Genomic DNA, 19,114 nt, shown 5'->3' with positions numbered 1-19,114 from the left:
TCCTACTAAAGTGTCTGTCCAAGCAGTAAGCCAACAGCTGCCACCACCCGAGTTCCTGGTGCACCTCCTCAGAAGCCCAGCTCTGCCTTTCCCAGTTGTCAGGAATGCTCATCGGTCTCCCTTATGAGATGCTAGCATTTGAAAAGCTCTGTGAATTAAAGAATATCTGTCTGCCCACATTTTGAAAAGTGAAGTGACAAAGGGAGGATAAGGTTAGGAGCTGCTGTCCAGGACTGGAGCTGAGTAACAGATCCCAGTGGCGGAAGTGAGCCTGCACTGAAATTCTTAGACAAAGACGACCTGCTTGCTCCTCCCACATTCAGGAATGCACCTTCCTCACTACCGCAGATGAAGGAACTTCAGAGAGTTCATGAGAAAACTGAATTAAAAGACAGGCTTCGAGGCAGGTGTCTGGCCTAGTGCTCAAGATGCTCACACCGACACGGGAGGACCTCGGGTGGATTCCCAGATCCACCTCCTGACTCCAGCTTCCTGAAGATGTGCACCCTGGGAGGCAACAGGTGCCGGCTCAAAGGAGAGCTGAATTGCATTCCAGGCTCCACGCTTTGACAGCCCAGCCCTGGCCGTTGTGGGCATTAGGGGAGTGAGCCATTGGATGAGCTCTATCTCTGTTTCTCTGTCTCATAAAATGAACAAACACGAAAGATCAGTTTATCTTGGTACAGAAATTTTTTGAAATCTAAAGTTTTCTCATACTGTGAACTTCCCATGAATTTCTTGAAGACACCACATATATGTTCCCAATTTCTATCAAAGCACAGGTGTGCCTGAACGTGTCACCTGGAGGTACAAATGAGGAGAAGCTGAATTTTTTTTTATTTGTAAGAGTCTTTTTTAAAATAAAAAAACTTATTTATTTATTTATTTATTTATCTGGAAGGCAGAATTACAGAGAGACAGAGGCAGAGGTAGAGAGAGAGAGACAGAGAGAGAGATAGAGAAAGGTCTTCCATCTCTGGTTCACTCCCCAGATGACTGCAAACATCCGGAGCTTGCCCATCTGAAGCCGGGAGCCCGGATTTTCCTCCATGTCTCCCACGTGGGTGCAGGGGCCCAAGGACTTGGGCCATTCTCCACTGCTTTCCCAGGCCATAGCAGAGAGCTGAATTGGAAGTGGAGCAGTTGGGACTCGAACTGGCACCCATATGGGATGCCGGTGCTGCAGGCGGCGGCTCTACCCACTATGCTTCAGTGCTGGCCCCGGAAGCTGATTTTGAGAGGTGAAAGCCGCCTGGCCTGTGCTCTCTTCTCTTCCAGTCACTCGAGCATATTGTGTGTCTCCTTCCCCACTGCAGAGCCCATTCCTTTATGTCAGTGAAGGGATTCACCGTCTACGCACTTTGTTGTGCACAGGGACACTGTGAACCATGCACTGTCTTCCTCCTGCTCTTGCCCAGACCTGTGGTTCCTGGACACTGGGGAGCAGGAGGGTGGTGAGGAAACTGACCCAGCAGGCGGGGTGAGGCTCTGGGGAGCACCATTGCCAGGTACTGCACTGCACGTAAAACATGCCCTGAGACTTGGGCTCTAAGTTCCCTGGGGCCGAAATCCCAGCACTCACTGCACAGCATTGAGTCAAGGCCCAGCCGTGCTGTCCTCTGACTGACTGACTGGTACATGATACCATGCAAACCCAGAGCTTAGCCTAGCCTAGGGCCCAGCAAATACTCAAATACACATTTTACTGCTTCACGTATTCTCCACTCCTAGGTTTGGATTGTGCCGCCGGCTTGTCCAAAGGAACTGCTTCATTCTATTCAAGACACAATGTCTCTTCGTAATACTGAGATTTCAGAACAACCAAACTGCTTCTTGTCGTATGGTCCCATCACTGACACCACGGTGAACTAAATATCTGCAAAACCCTTCTACTTATGAACACTGAAAATGCTGCATAAAATTCAGTCTACGATCAAACAGTCCTGCACACATTCTGCTCAACTGCCACGAAACCAGGGAAATTCACAGGACCATGAATTAGGAGACCTTAAAGGGAAGAGAGTGTTCAAGCCAGGGATGTCTGGGGACACCTGCCAATGTTAGGAGCCAAGACAACTGGGGAGACAGGACAGTGGCTCCAAGTAGAACACAAAATTAAGACATCTGCATAAAGTTGGGCCCAGGTGGAGCTATAAACCCTCTGTGGAAACTAAGTTAGGGCAAACAATGTGTCCCCCCACCCCGCACCCCCTCACCAGGGCTACCCTGGGAAACTTGCCTGCCTGGGCCAATTCAGGGTGGGGAACAGCAGCTATGATCCCAAACCTGCCCGCAGACAACTTCAGGATTGGATTTACACCACCTACAGGGCCACAAGAGCCCACCGAGCTTCCCGTTGGTAGCACATATCCGTACCTGGCAGGATCATCTTAGGAGGCAGACAGTTCCACCCAGGCCCCTGATGGGACTTATGAAAACCAAGACCAGGGGCCAGCGTCGTGGTATAGCATGTAAAGCATCCCATTTGGGCACTGGTTCAAGTCCCTGCTATTCCACTTCCATTCCAGCTCCCTGCTGATGCACCTGGGAAAGCAGGAGGATGGCCCAAGTGCTTGGACCCCTGCACCCACGTGGAAGACCCAGAGGAAGCTCCAGGCTCCTGGCTTCAGATTGGGCCAGCTCCAGCCAATGTAGCCGTATGGGGAGTGAACGAGTGGATGGAAGATCTGTCTCTTCCTCTCCTTCTCTCTCTGTAGCTCTGCCTTTCAAATCAATAAATCTTAAAAAAAAAAATCAGCAAAATATTCACTCACAATAAAAGAAATTTATCATAAGCAAGAGACAGAAAAACAAGCTGAATTAAATATCTGATATGCCTGGAAATCTACCAGATAAATAATGTAGAAGCTGCATGCTGAAAATGTCTACAGAGTAAAGGAGGAGACACTGAGAAGTACTAAAATTCATCAAGCAAATTTGAAAACAAAAATTTCTAACCATTCAAAAGTCAACAGACATGTAAATGAGAAATCAGAAGAGCTCCAGAGAGACCTTGTGAACTGGAAGGCTGATCTGAGGAGTCACTCAGAGCACAGCGGAGGAGAAGGAAAATAGGACATGGGGTGAGCGGCACAGAAGGGAGAGTCACGGGGTCTAACACATACCTAGCTTGAGTTCCAGACGGAGCAAAGACACATTTTCTTTCTTTCCTTTTTTAAGATTTATTTTATTTATTTGAAAGACAGAGTTACAGGCCGGCGCCGCGGCTCATTAGGCTAATCCTCCGCCTTGCAGCGCTGGCACACCGGGTTCTAGTCCCGGTCGGGGCGCCGGATTCTGTCCCGGTTGCCCCTCTTCCAGGCCAGCTCTCTGCTGTGGCCAGGGAGTGCAGTGGAGGATGGCCCAAGTACTTGGGCCCTGCACCCGCATGGGAGACCAGGAGAAGCATCTGGCTCCTGCCATCGGATCAGCGCGGTGTGCCGGCCGCGGCGGCCACTGGAGGGTGAACCAATGGCAAAGGAAGACCTTTCTCTCTGTCTCTCTCTCTCTCTCACTGTCCACTCTCTGCCTGTCAAAAAAAAAAAAAAAAAAAAAAAAGAAAGAAAGAAAGAAAAAAAAAAGGAAAGAAAGAAAAAAGAAAGACAGAGTTACAGAGAGAGAGGTAGAGACAGAGAGAGAGAGAGGTCTTCCATTCGCTGGTTCACTCCCCAGTTGGCCACAATGGCTGGAGCTGAGCCGATCCAAAGCCAGGAGCCAGGAGCTTCTTCTGGGGCTCTCACATGGGTGCAGGGGCCCAAGCACTTGGGTTATCTTCTACTGCTTACCCAGGCCATGGCAGAAAGCTGGATTGGAAGAGAAGCAGCCAGGACTAGAACCCGTGCCTATATGGGATGCCGGGCATTAACCCATTGTGGCCACAGCCCCGGCCCCGACAGATTTTCAATTAGAAAATGACTAAGAATTGTCTACAACTGAAAGCAAGCAAGCAAAAGAAACCCCAATATGATAAATAAAAATGAATCCACACATAGAGACACTGGAGTAATGGCACAGACAACTAAAGGCTAGGAGATGATCTTAAAAGTAGACAAGAAGAGAAAAAATCCTGAAAGAGAACAATAGTTAGACTGACAGCCTGCTTCTCATTAGCATCCCCGGACACCAAAACCCACCACGGCTTCAAGGGCTGAGAGAAAGACCTATGGACCTCGAACTACAAAAGGCCAGCAAAACCTCCTTTCAGGAATGAGGGTGAAGGGAAGCGGTTCTTGGAGAGCAATAAAGAGCTTCCCTATAGGACGCCTAAAGAAGCTACTTTCGGGAGACAGAAGTCATTCCTGAAGGAAGACCCAAGACACTGGCAGAGTGAAGACAAGGGAATCACACATGCACACACTGACTGCATACAACTGCGAGGCTGACTGGAGGGTTACAGAGCAGAACGAACCGTATCGAGTCCTTACTGTTCCGACGACAGTGTGCCATGGCAGCAAGGCTGCCAGACGCACAGGACCTGCCCAGGTGACAGCTCAGAGTGGAGGGCTGCTTCTGGGATACCTGCACAGTGTATGCACATCAGACGAGTGCCAAGGGATGCCTCCCGTCCACTGAGGGCGGATGCTACTCTGGACACACAGTAAGGACAGGCCTCAGCCACACGGAAACACACAGTCTGCTGCCCACCAACAGCAGCCTACCAGCTAGTGCCTGCGCGCCAGGCACCACTTCTTTTAGTACAGGTCTTGAAGTACATTAGTCGTGCTGTATTTTTTTTAATAACAAAAATAAAAGATGCAAGAAAAAAAGACCTATAAATCTTTAGGGGTAGAATTTACTTGCTTTAGTAACCACGTTGCTATTTTGACCTACGTAACTATGACCCACCAAACTGTGAAATTTCACTACCAAACACTGCTGGGGCTGCACATGGATGGTCACACACAAAGCTAAGAGAACGGCCTCTGTAAATTCACAGATGAGCTAACGTTTAAAAAAGAGAGAGAGAGAGATGAGAGATAGACAATTGGGGAGGGAGGGGGAGCTAGTGAGAAAAGAGTAAATCATACACAAAACAGCCAATAAAAAAATAAAAAAGCAGTTAATATACATGAATAATGGATGTCTGATTTAAAAGCAGTTTACTCCGATATGATGTAATTTTTGACAATCAGCCAGAGAGACTATTTTGTAAGTCCTTGCCAGAGATAAGTCATAGCGTGAGGCTTGGTAACAGGGCCGTATCTGTGAACATGTGGAAAATGACTTTCCCCACCATCCCAAAGGTGACTTTCTGTTGGCAAACAGAGACCTGCCTCTCAGGTGCACTTAGCAGCAGCAACCAGTAAAATGCAAAGCTTGAAGAAATGGATCCCTGACATGAGCACGGCTCCCTGAAAGGCGCCCCCCCCCCCCCCCCCAGTTTCCATGACATGCTTCTGGCACAGTCCACGCGCAAATCCAGCACAAAGGGAGAGCAGCCTGAGCTGCTTTCATGTTTAAGTTTTAATTGGAGTGACAAGCCCAGGAGGCCGAGATATTCCAGGGACGGGACGGTGTTGCTGCGCGTCGCCAGGCACTGGGTAGGCCAGGCCTGCACACACCACACCACGTGCCAATGCACCTGCAACCCCCACTGTTCCAGGACTGGACTCTTCCCGGGGAGGCAGTGCCAATCACCACAGGCTGTGCCAAACATGGGGGCTTTGTGATGTGGGCAGATGTCTACAAAAGACGAGAGCGAGGCCAAACCAACACCTATTGTGACCTAAGCCTGAATGGAACTAGGGAGCAGGAGGACACTTGGGTAAAAATCCAGGCAAAAATCATCCAAAACACTGACTATCTCGACAACACACGCAGAGGCGCTGGGATGAAAAAGGAAGCCCACTGCCACTTTGCGGCGGGAGCGGAAAGCAGCTCTCTGCTTTGCTTCAGGGGTCCGCAGATAATCTTTGTCCCAGTGACCACAAAGAACTGGCTAACAGTTAAGTAAAATGGACAGGAAATGTCCACTGTCAGGACAGCCAGGCCAACGAAGAGATCACAATCACTATGCAAATACGCGAGCGAAGCAGAACATCCTCCTCTTTGTTCTACGTCAGAACAAGCAGCGTGGGCGGCTTCTAGACTCTTCACAGATGCTGATCACGTGTCCGTGACCATGCCCCACAAGAAGGAGAAGCTTTACTACATCTATTTTAGAGTGAGGAAACTGGGGCTGCAATCTGTGGCATGAATTCTTTAAAATGAAGGGCAACAAAGGTGTTTCTTTTTATGTGGAAAGATAAGTGAGGGGCAGACATTGTGGTGCAGTGGGTTAAGCCGCTGCTTGGGAAACCTGCACCCCACACAGGAGTTCCTGGTTGAGTCCCAGCTACTCCATGCTTCCAGTTGAGCTTCCTGCTAATAATCCTGCGAGGCGCGGTATTAGCCCTAGTAGTTGGGTCCCTGCCAACCACTTGGGAAAGTGGGATGGCATTCCAGGCTAGCCCTGGCTGTTACAGGAATTTGAGAACTAAACCAGTGGATGGATGATCTCTCTTTCACTCTTTCAAGTAAATAAATCTTAAAAAAAAAAAAGACTACCACTGAAATGCTTATAATGTAAGTTATCTGTAAACCTGCAGACTTAACATTGTACGTGAAACTCAGGATATTACACTAGCTTGCTTATCAACTTACTTTTTATTTTCATTTTATTTTTTATTGAGAAGCAGAGTTAGAGACAGAGCAAGAAACAGAGAAAAAGGTCTTCCATCCACTGGTTCACTCCCCAAATAGCCGCACCGGCTAGAGCTGGGCTGATTGGAAGCCAGGACCCGGGAGCTTCTTCCAGGTCTCCCATGTGGGTGCAGGGGCCCAAGCACTCAGGCCATACTCCACTGCTTTCCCAGGCCATAGCAGAGAGCTGGATTGGAAGAGGAGCAGCCGAGGACTAGAACTGGCGCCCATATGGGATGCCAGCACCGCAGGTGGAGGCTTAGCCTACTACGCCACAGCGCTGGCCCCTCAGCTTGCTTTTGACTAGCCTGGCAACTTCTAGTTTGGCCCCAAGTTCAACAGGACAAAGGCCGCCCTCCAAGAGGAAAGACAGGCACAGACTGCTCATGCAAGGGACAGCTCAGGAGCAAGCTGAGGGAAGCAGCGGGGCCTTTGGCGCAGGGCACACAGCTCATCCACGGGCTCCCCTCTCCTCTGAGGTGTAACCCTTGGATCACGCCACAGGGTACACAGTGGTCTCAGAGACACAAGCTTAGCAGTGTGTGGCCATTACACAGACCGGCTGCTCCTGATATGCAAGGTTCCATTTGAGTCTCACAGCCACCAAGAGGGGGACAGATGGACAATCCCGTCTACACTGCACGCATGCATCAAGAAACTGGGGCTGACACAAGTCAACACGCCCGAGTCCACAGGTAACAAAAGTAGCCGAGGCAGCACTAGGTGCAGCACAGCTGTTCCCATCCACGTCAGCTGGCTGCTAGACAGGCAAAGACAGGGTGACAGCTGCTACCTACAGCGTTCTCTCACAGGCAACACTGCCACTCCATCAGGTGGACACTACAAGGTTTCTCAATGTACTGTGAGGAGACAGAGTCCCCGAGAAGTCAAACCTCCTGGTCAGCAATGAAGCTGAGAGTCCTTTAAACCTCCGCCCAAGGGTGCTCAAAGTGTGGACTCAGAGCCAGCAGCATCAGCAGCACTGGGCCTGTGAGATACGTGAATTCTCAGCGCCACCCGGACTCCTGGGCTCCAGACTCTCGTGTCCCCTGGCTTGCGACAATCCCAGCACTACGCCTCCATTAGCTTCAAGTCAGAAAAGAGCCTCCACAGTTAAAGAAGTGCTACTCAACTATAAAGACTCACTTCATGGCCGGCGCCGCGGCTCACTAGGCTAATCCTCTGCCTGCGGCACCGGCACACTGGGTTCTAGTCCTGGCTGGGGTGCCGGATTCTGTCCCAGTTGCCCCTCTTCCAGGCCAGCTCTCTTCTGTGGCCAGGGAGTGCAGTGGAGGATGGCCCAAGTGCTTGGGCCCTGCACCCCATGGGAGACCAGGATAAGTACCTGGCTCCTGGCTTCGGATCAGCGCGGTGTGTGGGCTGCAGCGTGCCGGTCGCAGTGGCCATTGAGGGGGTGAACCAACGGCAAAGGAAGACCTTTCTCTATGTCTCTCTCTCTGTCTCTCACTGTCCACTCTCTGCCTGTCAAAAAAAAAAAAAAAAAAAAAGACTCACTTCCTGCCTCCCAACTGCTGCCACGCAGGTAAAGCAACAATGCTGGCAGTCACCGTGCCACGTGTGAGACACAGACCTCGTGTACTGCAAGAGCTCGGCGGAGCAGGACCGTCACATACAGCCTGGACAGTGGGAAGGCTTCTTCTAGTAATGGACTCTGGATGGATCTGGAGACAGGAGGGGAAGAGGAAACCCCCTGTCAGAAAATGAGGCAGCAAACCCAGGGCTGGGTTGGCCTGGCTGGAGGCCTGGGACTGTAAAGCTGGGAGGGTGGGGCCCAACTCCCCAGAGTCTTCAGACCAGGCCGAAGGCAAGCACCAGGATCTTACCCACAGTCCTCAGCACCTGGCCATCACCCTGACACAACGTGAAATGGATCAGGACAGGTGCCACAAGAGTGCAAAGGTGGGAAAAGGGCAGGGTGAGGTGAGGGAAGGGCCTGGGGAGGGGATGCAACTCAAAGGGGTATTATTTCCATGTCATTTCAATGTTCATTTTAAAACCTACAGTGAACACAGGAGAAGAATTTGAGACCAAATTCATACTCTCTTATGGATGTGGGAAGACGAACCAGGATGGAAATTCCACATAAATAATCAGGGATGAAAGTCCGAGCTGAATTCACAGCCGGAAGAGCAGAAAGGCACTAACCGCCACATGCTTCAACGTGATGACTCGGTGAAACTGCTCAGAGCCTCAAGAACACTGATTTATTTCTTTAAAAACTGGAGAACAGTACTCATGACACTTCCATGTACAAACTCGCCAAGTGTAAGTGAAGACAAGACAAGTAAGACACCATGCCAGCCCTCACCAGCGGTGAGACTCTCACACATTACCTGACTGTGTTAGTTCTGCGCGGAAGCTAAACCGACCAATCCCTTTCTACTCTAAATGCACCCTTTCAAAAGCTTTCTCAGGAAAGTGAATTTTGTGGAGAAGCAGGGCTGTACCATTGCCAGGCGCAGCCTGAACATGGCTCCCACACCTGTCCCTTCCATAGGCTGCTGCTCTTACCCAGGAGCCACCTTCCTCACTCCAGCCTGACAGGGAGGTGACACACAGCCCACCCACTGCTGTGTCAGCCACCCACAAAAGCACATTACTCCCTTCTCAGCATCATCCCAGCTTCCGAATGGGAAGGCCAAGGAAAGGAACCTGCTTCAGGCTTATCTGACTCCAGAGACCTCCGCCTGGTCCCCCTCGACTGAGCCCTAAGTAACTTCATCCTGTTTTCATTGACCTGCCAGGACCGTCTGAGAGCTCAAGTTAGACTGAGCTTCATCAGAGATAGCAAGACTCCAACAACACTTGCCACAGAAGAACCCATCACAGCCCAACACGACACCAAAGACGGCAGAGGTTTCTTCTATCATGAGCAACCCTATGGCTCTGTGGAGGCGCTTCAAGGTTTCCACAAGGGAGTACAATGTCCCAGTGGATTTGAAGTTTGATACCATTTCATGACTATAACATGCACGAAATGCATTTGTTGTTCAATCCTCATCTACTTATTCATACAGATGTCCATTACTCTGGAATTCACCAAGTTCATAGCATAGATCTTCTTACGACCTCATGTGCACCTCAGCATGGAGAGAACCACCTTCACGTTGCTAAGTCACTGGGAAGGACCACCAGGCAGATTTCATCTCTGATCCATCTATTTCCAGTGCCACTCACATATCTGGCATAGAGCACGCTTTCAAGAAAGTGCTCACGAACAATGACCGCAGGGGCCGGCATTATGACACAGCAGGCTAAGCCTCTGCCTGCGATGCCTAGTTGGGTGTCGGTTTGAGATGCAGCTGCTAACTTCTGGTCCAGTTCCCTGCTAATGTGCCTGGGAAAGCAGTGGTCGATGTCCCATGTGGGACACCACAAAGAAGCTCTGGGCAGCTAGTTTTGGCCTGGCTGTTGTGGCCATTTGGAGAGTGAACCAGCGGATGGAAGCTCCACCCCAGCCCCCCGCCTTCTTCCTCTCTAACTCTGCTTTTCAAATAGATTAAAAAATAAATCTTTAAAAGAAAAAAACGACACCAACCTTAGCAGAAATAATGATCATAACTGAGAACACTGGTCTCTAAAAAAAATTTTTTTTTTTGGTTGACAGGCAGAGTGGATAGTGAGAGAGAGAGAGACAGAGAGAAAGAAAGGTCTTCCTTTGCCATTGGTTCACCCTCCAATGGCCGCTGCGGCCGGCGCGCTGCAGCCGGCGCACCGCGCTGATCCGAAGCCAGGAGCCAGATGCTTCCTCCTGGTCCCCCATGAGGGTGCAGGGCCCAAGCACTTGGGCCATCCTCCACTGCACTCCCAGGCCACAGCAGAGAGCTGGTCTAGAAGAGGGGCAACCAGGACAGAATCCGGCGCCCCGACCGGGACTAGAACCCGGTGTGCCGGTGCCGCAGGCAGAGGATTAGACTAGTGAGCCGCGGCGCCAGCCTCTAAAAGCTTTTTATTCTAAACTTCCCCAAAAAGAAAATATAAAAAAAACTGAAAGGTTTACAAAATTAAACATTTACTTTGTGAATCTTCACTTCTGTACCCATTGTGCTAATGAAATACCAAGTTTTTCTTCTCTGGAATGGAACCTGGCACAAAGGAACAGACGGACTTCCTGTCCCAGAGCAGGTGCGGGACAACGCGGCCACAATCTCTCAGCACTGAATCCTGACTCCAAGGGGTCTCCCAGACAGGTAACTCAACTGGTGACAATCACAGGCAGCCAACCCCAGTCTCCTCACATGCACTCCGCGGGAATGATGCTCACAGGAGACGCTGGCTCTCATCTTCCAGCGTGATGTACGCTGAGGCAGCAGCGCCAGGCAAGCGTCCTTGTCAAGCACAGACCAGCCCTCCGGATGACTTCACTCCCACCTCCCTGATTAGCATGCACGCCGCGTGGGGCTTAATACAATCTGCCACCAAGCGCCAAGTGCTCCAGACCTCCATGAGGAAATATGTCCAAGTACACGGAATGACGCTAAGAGCCCTAAGTGGATCTCTCTCCTTTATGGGCATGAGACACCTCGCCAACATAACGCTCCCAAATGAGGCAACTGTATCCTCTAACCCTCACCTCTGAGAGCAAGATTGTATCAGGCCGCAAAAGAATTAACAAGATGATAATGTATCATAAAAACGTTTTCATAAGTGACTATTTCTGACAGATTCAAGAGCTATGAGACATCAAAACAAATTTTAAAGGGATGTTTGGACACAAAGGGCTATGTTAACAGAGCCGACACCGATTTCTGCACTACAGCCGGATGAGGAGATGAGGACAGAGCAATTCCTCTTACAGTCCACGCAGTGGCTACCCTTCAGGTCATTTACGCCACTCCAGTCTAAGAACCCAAGAACGCAGCATCAGAACTGAAGAATCTGTTTCCATCTCAAAGTAAAAGACCTTCCCGCAGCCTTTGCCACCACATATCATGCACCCAGCAGGACGCGAAGAAAAGCAACAGTTTCCCGCCCGGTCACCTCTTCCGGCACTAAGCACGGATTTAGAAGAATCTCGTTAGAGAGCAAACGTTGCAGCAACAGATTCCTCGATCCATCAGAAGCCCTCAGTTCCTCAGGATCCCCAGTGTCAGATCAGCTCAACACAGCTCCACAGGTACCAGAAACAACTGATCCAAGACTCCTGGAACATCGGTGCTGGTCAGCAGCACAAAGGTCACGTGTCCGGCTCTCCTCATTTCACAGCAGAGAAAAGAGGCAGAGTCGCTGTCTCTCACTCAGATGGGCACCGATATGCTGAGCACTACGGCATGGCAGGTAAAGCCGCTGCCTGCGACACCAGCATCTCATGTGGGTGCCGGTTTGTATCCCAGCTGCTCCACTTCCAATCCAGCTCCCTGCTAATAGCCTGGGAAAAGCAGCAGAAGACGGCCCAAGTGTCTAGGCTGGTACCACCCACGTGAGAGACCTGGATGAAGCTCCTGACTTCAGCTTGGCTCAGTGCTGGTCATGGTAGCCATCTGGGGAATGAACCAGCGGGTAGAATATTTCTTTCTCCCGCTGATTTTCAAAATAAATTAATTAAAAGAAAAAAAAAAGCTGAGTGGGGCCGGTGCTGTGGCATGGCAGGTAAAGCTGCCACCTACAGTGCCAGCATCCCACTTCCAATCCAGCTCTCTGCTATGGCGTGGGAAAGCAGTAGAGGGTAGCCCAAATCCTTGGGCCCCTGCAACCACGTGGGAGAGCAGGAAAAAGCTGGCTTTGGATTGGCTGCGCTCCAGAATTGGAGCCATATGGAGAGTGAACCAGCGGATAGAAGACTCCTTTCTCTCTCTCTGCTTTTCAAATCAATCAATCAATCAATCTTTGGAGAAAAAAAAAAGCAGCTGAGCATGGGCACCTATCAATGTATACTGCAGCTCCCTCCACCCTAGCACGGTCAGATAGGAAAACTAGGCGGTCTAGTCCTTCATCCTCAAAGCAGGGAGCTGCAAAACCATCAAATGAAGGGCAGGGAGCCAGTGTTGCGGCACAGTGAATTAAACCACTTTTGACTGGCATCCCATATTGGAGTGCTGGTTCAAGTCCCAGCTGCTCTACTTCCAATCCAGCTTCCCACTAATGCACCTGGGAAAGCAGTAGAAGATGGCCTAAGTGCTTGGGTCCATGCCACCCACCCGTATGGAAGACCTGGATGGAGTTCCTGATTCCTGGGTTCAGCCAGGCCCAGCACCAGCTGTTGTGACCATTTGGAGAATAAACCAGCAAATGGAAGAGCTCCCTGTCTCTCCCTCTCTCACTTGCTCTGCATTTCAAATACATAAATGAATAAATAAAACTATTTTTTTAATGACGGCAGGAACAGTCAGATTTTAGCATTTCTCTCCTGGCCTCACTTTTTGTGATCTTTCTGTAAAGCCTCCAGAAGAAGAGCTGTGAAGGAGCCCCGGGGGTGGACTGCTGCCCACCATTGCCTCAGGTACAATTCCTGGGGAGGGCTATCAAAACAACAGGCCCACCGTGAGGAGCTGATCCTGCAGACACATTCACGTGGTTGTGTGCTCTCTGCAATGGCAGAGGATGGTCAGCAATCCAACAGCCATCAATAGGGTGTTGGCTCAATTAAGGCATATAGGATAACATAGTTCAGAGTTATAAAAGAACCAGTAAATTCTTCATCCTGTCACAATTTCCAAGGAATTCTGTTGCAAGAAAAAGGTACACAGCATTGTAATGTTTTTTTCTTTTTTTTTTTCTTTTTTTGACAGGCAGAGTGGACAGTGAGAGAGAGAGACAGAGAGAAAGGTCTTCCTTTTCCGTTGGTTCACCCTCTGCCACAGCAGAGAGCTGGCCTGGAAGAGGGGCAACCGGGACAGAATCCGGCGCCCCGACCGGGACTAGAACCCGGTGTGCCGGCGCCGCAAGGCAGAGGATTAGCCTAGTGAGCTGCGGCGCCGGCCAGCATTGTAATGTTTTTAAGAGGGGGTTAGGTGCCTATGGTAGTTTGCTGATAAGTCCACGAACTGTCCCTGGCAGCACCCACTGGGCTCCAGGAGAAACGGGGTGGCAGGTTGAGAGGAGAGGGAAGTCTCACTGTATACCCTCCTTCCTATCTTTGATATCTGAACCAGGGAAAAACAATACCCGGTCAAAAGATACTTTCTTCTCCTATACGTTTAAAAATCTAATCCTATAAAATAAAGATAATAATCAATATTCCATGACTTGTCTTGACCAAAGAAAATGTTGGCAGACCCACATGTAGCCCCTCATTGTGACTTCTGAAGTCCATATCTGTAGACTTGGGTCCCACAGACTAACCAAGACATAATGGGGGCCGGCACCGCAGCTCAATAGGCTAATCCTCCGCCTAGCAGCGCCGGCACACCGGGTTCTAGTCCCGGTCGGGGTGCCGGATTCTGTCCCGGTTGCCCCTCTTCCAGGCCAGCTCTCTGCTGTGGCCAGGGAGTGCAGTGGAGGATGGCCCAGGTGCTTGGGCCCTGCACCCCATGGGAGACCAGGAGAAGCACCTGGCTCCTGCCTTCAGATCAGCGCGGTGTGCCGGCAGCGCGCCGGCTGCGGCAGCCATTGGAGGGTGAACCAACGGCAAAGGAAGACCTTTCTCTGTCTCTCTCTCTCTCACTGTCTACTCTGTCAAAAAAAATAAAAATAAAAAAAAATAAAATGTAAGGTTTTCAGAGGAAGCAGAAAATGCAGTAGGCACGACCAAGTGAAAGGTCTTGCCTTGGCAAAAGCAAGGGAAGTTACACAGCAGCAGCCTGGTGCTCATCTCACTAGGGAGTGGGTGGCATTTGTGCTGGGGGAATATCTCAATGGAAGTTCTCACCAGCACTGCTAACAACCAGCTTTTCGCCCACGTGAGTGTGTGCAGGTCTGCTGTGTGTTCACAAAATAGCTGTGTGACAAAATGCTACTGTCAGCTTTCAAAGAAAACATCCCTTACCCCCATTCCTAATTTTAAGACACCTGTGAAAAATCTTAGGTCATAAGTTATTTGAGGGACTACATGGCTTTACACACAAATTTTCATAAAATTAATGTATTAATCAGCCAATTCTTATAATTACTGGGTTGGAAACTCTAAGAGGCATAAAAAAACACCTACTACTAAAGGACCCTCCTAGTCTAGTTTTGTGCTGAACTATTCCTTTAACACATTTCTAAAATGTATCTACTAAAGGAATAAATCCTTTCATATAAGTCAAAGAAAAACTGAACCTGCCAGATGAAAAATTTATTAAGAATATGAAAAATTTCGGGGCCGGCGCTGGATTGGAGCAGCTCCGGCCACTGACGCCATTTAGGGAGTGAACCAGCGGAAGGAAGACCTTTCCCTCTGTCTCTCCCTCTCACTGTCTGTAACTCTACCTCTCAAATAAATAAAATTTTATTTTATTTTTTTGACAGGCAGAGTGGACAGTGAGAGAGAGAGAGAGACAGAGAGAAAGAAAGGTCTTCCTTTGCTGTTTGTTCACCCTCCAATGGCCGCCGCGGCCAGCGCGCTGAGGCCGGCGCACCGCGCTGATCCGACGGCAGGAGCCAGGTGCTTCTCCTGGTCTCCCACGGGGTGCAGGGCCCAAGCACTTGGGCCATCCTCCACTGCACTCCCTGGCCACAGCAGAGAGCTGGCCTGGAAGAGGGGCAACCGGGACAGAATCCGGCGCCCCGACCGGGACTAGAACCCAGTGTGCCGGCGCCGCAAGGTGGAGGATTAGCCTAGTGAGCCGCGGCGCCGGCCAAATATATACAAATAAAATATTTTTTTAAAAAAATATGAAAAATTTAAACCAGATTAGTATTAAAAAAAACCCTACACTTAGAACTCTAAAAAGAAATGAGACAACAAAAGCATGAAAGCATCAGTTAAAAATAAGAAAACAAATAGTCTTTCCTCTCTCAACACATGAGCTCACCCCCTGCTTTCTGGGCCAACTCAGGAGTTCCGTGGGCACAGATCTTCCGGCTGAGGTCACCGGATGTGCCCCCCACAACAGCCGACTCGAGCACAAAGGAAGCCCTTCTTGCATGGAGGATCCGATACGCCACACACGCTTCCTATGCCCCGCTGTCGCCCAGGATAAAGAATACCTCGCTGGCCTCCGTGTGCCAAGCCAGGAAGTTTCTGAGCACTCACTTGGTTGCAAAACCAATGACACTTACAGAAACCAGACGCGACTTTACAGGACAAACACATCTGGGAGCTAAGATGTAACAATCACTACCAGAGGCCAGGATCTATCTATGAAGAGCAGGAAGCATACAGTGACAGTTAGCTCTCAGGGGCCAGCCACTACGCTTAAAGCCTTACACACATCTTTCCACTTCAGCCTACAACCCTATCAAGTAGGTACTGTTATGAACCCAGTTGTACAGATGAAAGTGAGGCACAGAGGATCAGGCAATCTGCTTAAAGTCACAAAAGGTAGAGGTTGCTGGTGGGGCTCGGACTCGAACACCGGCTGTGTGCCACCAGAGCCTGGATCTTGTTCAGTCCACACTCTGTCCCTGCAGAGAAGGGGCCTCCTTCCTCAGGAGGACGCTGTTGGAGGAGCCCATGGCCCCGAGGCTTCCCTTCCCAGAATCCTACCAGCTGCCGGCAGAGTCCACTGCAAGTGAAAGTGGAAGGAGCAAAACCAGACGGGAAGGCACAGAGAGCTCTATCGATCAGCTGCAGGACTACGTACTTGGACTACACTCAGGACAGCAAAAGGCTAGGGAGCGATAAGATTGTGTCATCATTCAAAGAATTTCAATTAAAAACTCGTCTTCCTGCTTCTGGCCCAAAGAGCATCGGAAGGCATTTTACACACTGTTGGTGGGAATGTACATTTTTGTCTAAAAAGTATTCATATATTATTTTCACCTATTTGAAAGGCAGAGTGACACAGAGAGCAGGAAATAATCCATCCACTGGTTCACTTTCCAAATACCCACAACAGATGGGATCTCCCGTGTGGGTGACAGGAACTCAAGTACTTGAGCCACTATATGCTGCCCCCCAGATGCACTAGCAAGCTGGATGGGAACTGTAGTAGCCAGTACTCACACTGGGACACTGTCAGGGTCCCAAGCCACAGTTTAACCTGCTGTGCCACAGTGCCCAACCACGGATGTAAATTTTGATGCAATCTTTTCAAAGTGCAATTTGGCCATGTCTGCCAGCATCTCAAGTGCACGTCACAGAGATGAAACATTCCAGGACCTTCGCGAGTCACAGTCTCCGTGTGGCACTGCCTGCAAAGCTGAAACAGTGAGAGCGGGCCAAGTGCCCACCCCTGAGGAGACAAACAGCCTACGGGCTGTGAGCACAGGCTGGGATGGCAGGGGCGGAAGCTTGGCTCATGCTGACATGCTGACATGGAGCACCCTCCAAGGCACACTGCTGCGTAACACACTGGGCACAGAGCAGCACGCACACGGCGACCCCATGCTAGTGACACGTGTTCCTTACAAAAGTACCTGCATGTGCATCACACTGTTCTACGTGGATATCAAGAAACCACTCATAGCGTGTCCAGCAGAGCTGAGGAAATGGTCACTTTTCTTTTTATATCCTTTTGAAGGGCTTGAACTTTTTACCATGCTCATACACTACCACAACACAGCAGAGAGAAAACAGGGTTTTGCTTCTCCAAATGCCTTCCAGAACATAAAATCTACGTTCTTTTTTTATTAATCTGACATCTTGCTGTTACCTTGTTTCCTTCGTACACCCATCCTAGGCTCTTCACGCCAAAGGCAACCTGGTTGGCAGAGACATCCAGACAGGTGACGGGCTGGCCGTAGACGTAGTGGAGGGTTCTGGCGGAGTCTTCCGCTTTCAGCAGGTACACCAGATCTCCAGCAGCAGCTATTGCCACAGGGAACCTTCCAGTATCTGGAACTATTTCCAGGTAGTCAACCTATTAGAGCATAAAAGCTGTTCAGTCCTACAAACTCACCCCAACTTGGTCAAAAGTACACAATTCCTCCTCCCCTCAACAAGACGACCAGCAAACCAACAAAGAAGCACAGGAGGACTGTTCATAGGAAAAGCAACACCAGCACCTCTTAGTTCTGAGAAGGTGCTCACCATCAGAGAAACACAGTGTGCTCCTAAAATGAGAAACACAGAGTGAAACTGACTGAGATACAGGCAAAGACCAAAAAGTCTGATAATGCACTGGACTGGAAGTGACGGGGGGACAGTCACATTCCTGGGAACCACCTACTGTTGGTGGGACTATATCCAATCCATCCCCTACCAAAAAAAAATCTAGCAACATAAATCAAAGCCTCAAATGTACATACATCCTGTCCCAGCAAGTCCACTTCCAGGAATTTACTTAGAAATAAACTCACACATATGCAAAATGACTGTGATGAAATTTTTTGCTTAAGTACTATTTTGTCACATCTAAAAACTGGGAAAACCCAGACATGCATAATTAAGGGACTAATTCAATAGATTACAGAATATCTTCACGCTGGAAAACCAGGCAGGCATAGAAGAAACATAGTGCCCTTTACAGCGTCTAAGGTAAGCTGGGAGGAGCGGGCTGAAAGGAGCAAGGTGGGTACCTGGCGGCTGGAGCACTAACACACAGGAAAGCGGGGGGCAGAGGAGGCAGGTGTAAAACGCACTGGACTGTACAGGCATCAGCCTGCCTTCAAGGAGGGAAATGGGTTTTATGATGGGTGGATGAAGCTTTCTCACTGTCAGCCTCACCATGTCTTTAAAGTTCTGAACCATGGGAGTGGTTATTTTTTTATTCACAAAATAAAAATGTTTTTAAATGGAAACAAAATAAAAATTGTTTCACATTAGCAAAAACCCTATTTGATTAACATATGTGCAGACACCAAAAATGTGCGGTCCAAAGGTTAGAACTATCTGAGTTCTCTGCTCGCTCCTGGTTTCAGGTCATGCAGTGATTCCACAGAGGGTCCTCTGGCCAGTCGAGGGCAGGAGGGTCAGTGCACGCCAGCATTCTATACCTCTGTGGTTCTCCTGACTCACGATCGCTAGCTCTTTCTCCAATGTGCACGGCTATGAGGAGCACCTGTCCAAAAATAATTTGCTTTTCTCTATCCTCAAGCGGCATATTTCTCCCCAGCGCAGTTTGTAGCAGGTTTTCACCTCCTTGAGTAAATGATGAGTATGAATGCCGAAGGTGACCCACACTGTGTGATTATGAAAATCTGCAGTGAAAAAGCATGGCACTTCCCAGACAGCATGCCAAACAAGTTCAACTCCTGAAGACTGTCCAGGGGAGCTTGAGAGAGAGTAAACATCCGGGTGACTCTACTAATCCTGGGGCCCAACAGTGCCAGTGGCAGCCCAACGTCGCCAACCATGGGTCCATCACAAAGGACGGGCATGCCCGGCTAACACCACAGCCCCGGGAACACTGCCACTGCTGTTCAGGGACTGTATCTGGGGAAGACAAAA

The 19,114-nt window shown here is 49.7% G+C and overlaps 1 protein-coding gene across 8 annotated transcripts in view; it reads right to left on the bottom strand.

Moving 5' to 3' along the window:
• The window catches only part of FBXW8 (F-box and WD repeat domain containing 8), a 131,599-nt gene that overhangs the window by 24,499 nt on the left and 87,986 nt on the right, over window positions 1–19,114 (bottom strand). For all 8 annotated transcript variants that reach the window (XR_011385213.1, XM_051826628.2, XM_051826627.2 and 5 more), the window contains exon 7: window positions 17,379–17,585. Coding sequence is in view for 7 of the 8 variants with exons in the window: in XM_051826628.2 (XP_051682588.1) it covers window positions 17,379–17,585 (207 nt within the window). In the remaining variant the exon portion in view is untranslated. The remainder of the gene's footprint in view (window positions 1–17,378; window positions 17,586–19,114) is intronic.

The sequence above is a fragment of the Oryctolagus cuniculus genome, chromosome 21, assembly GCF_964237555.1.
Source record: "Oryctolagus cuniculus chromosome 21, mOryCun1.1, whole genome shotgun sequence".
In the NCBI taxonomy this organism is placed as follows: Eukaryota; Metazoa; Chordata; class Mammalia; order Lagomorpha; family Leporidae; genus Oryctolagus; species Oryctolagus cuniculus.
This window is presented reverse-complemented; position numbering and strand designations above follow the sequence as displayed.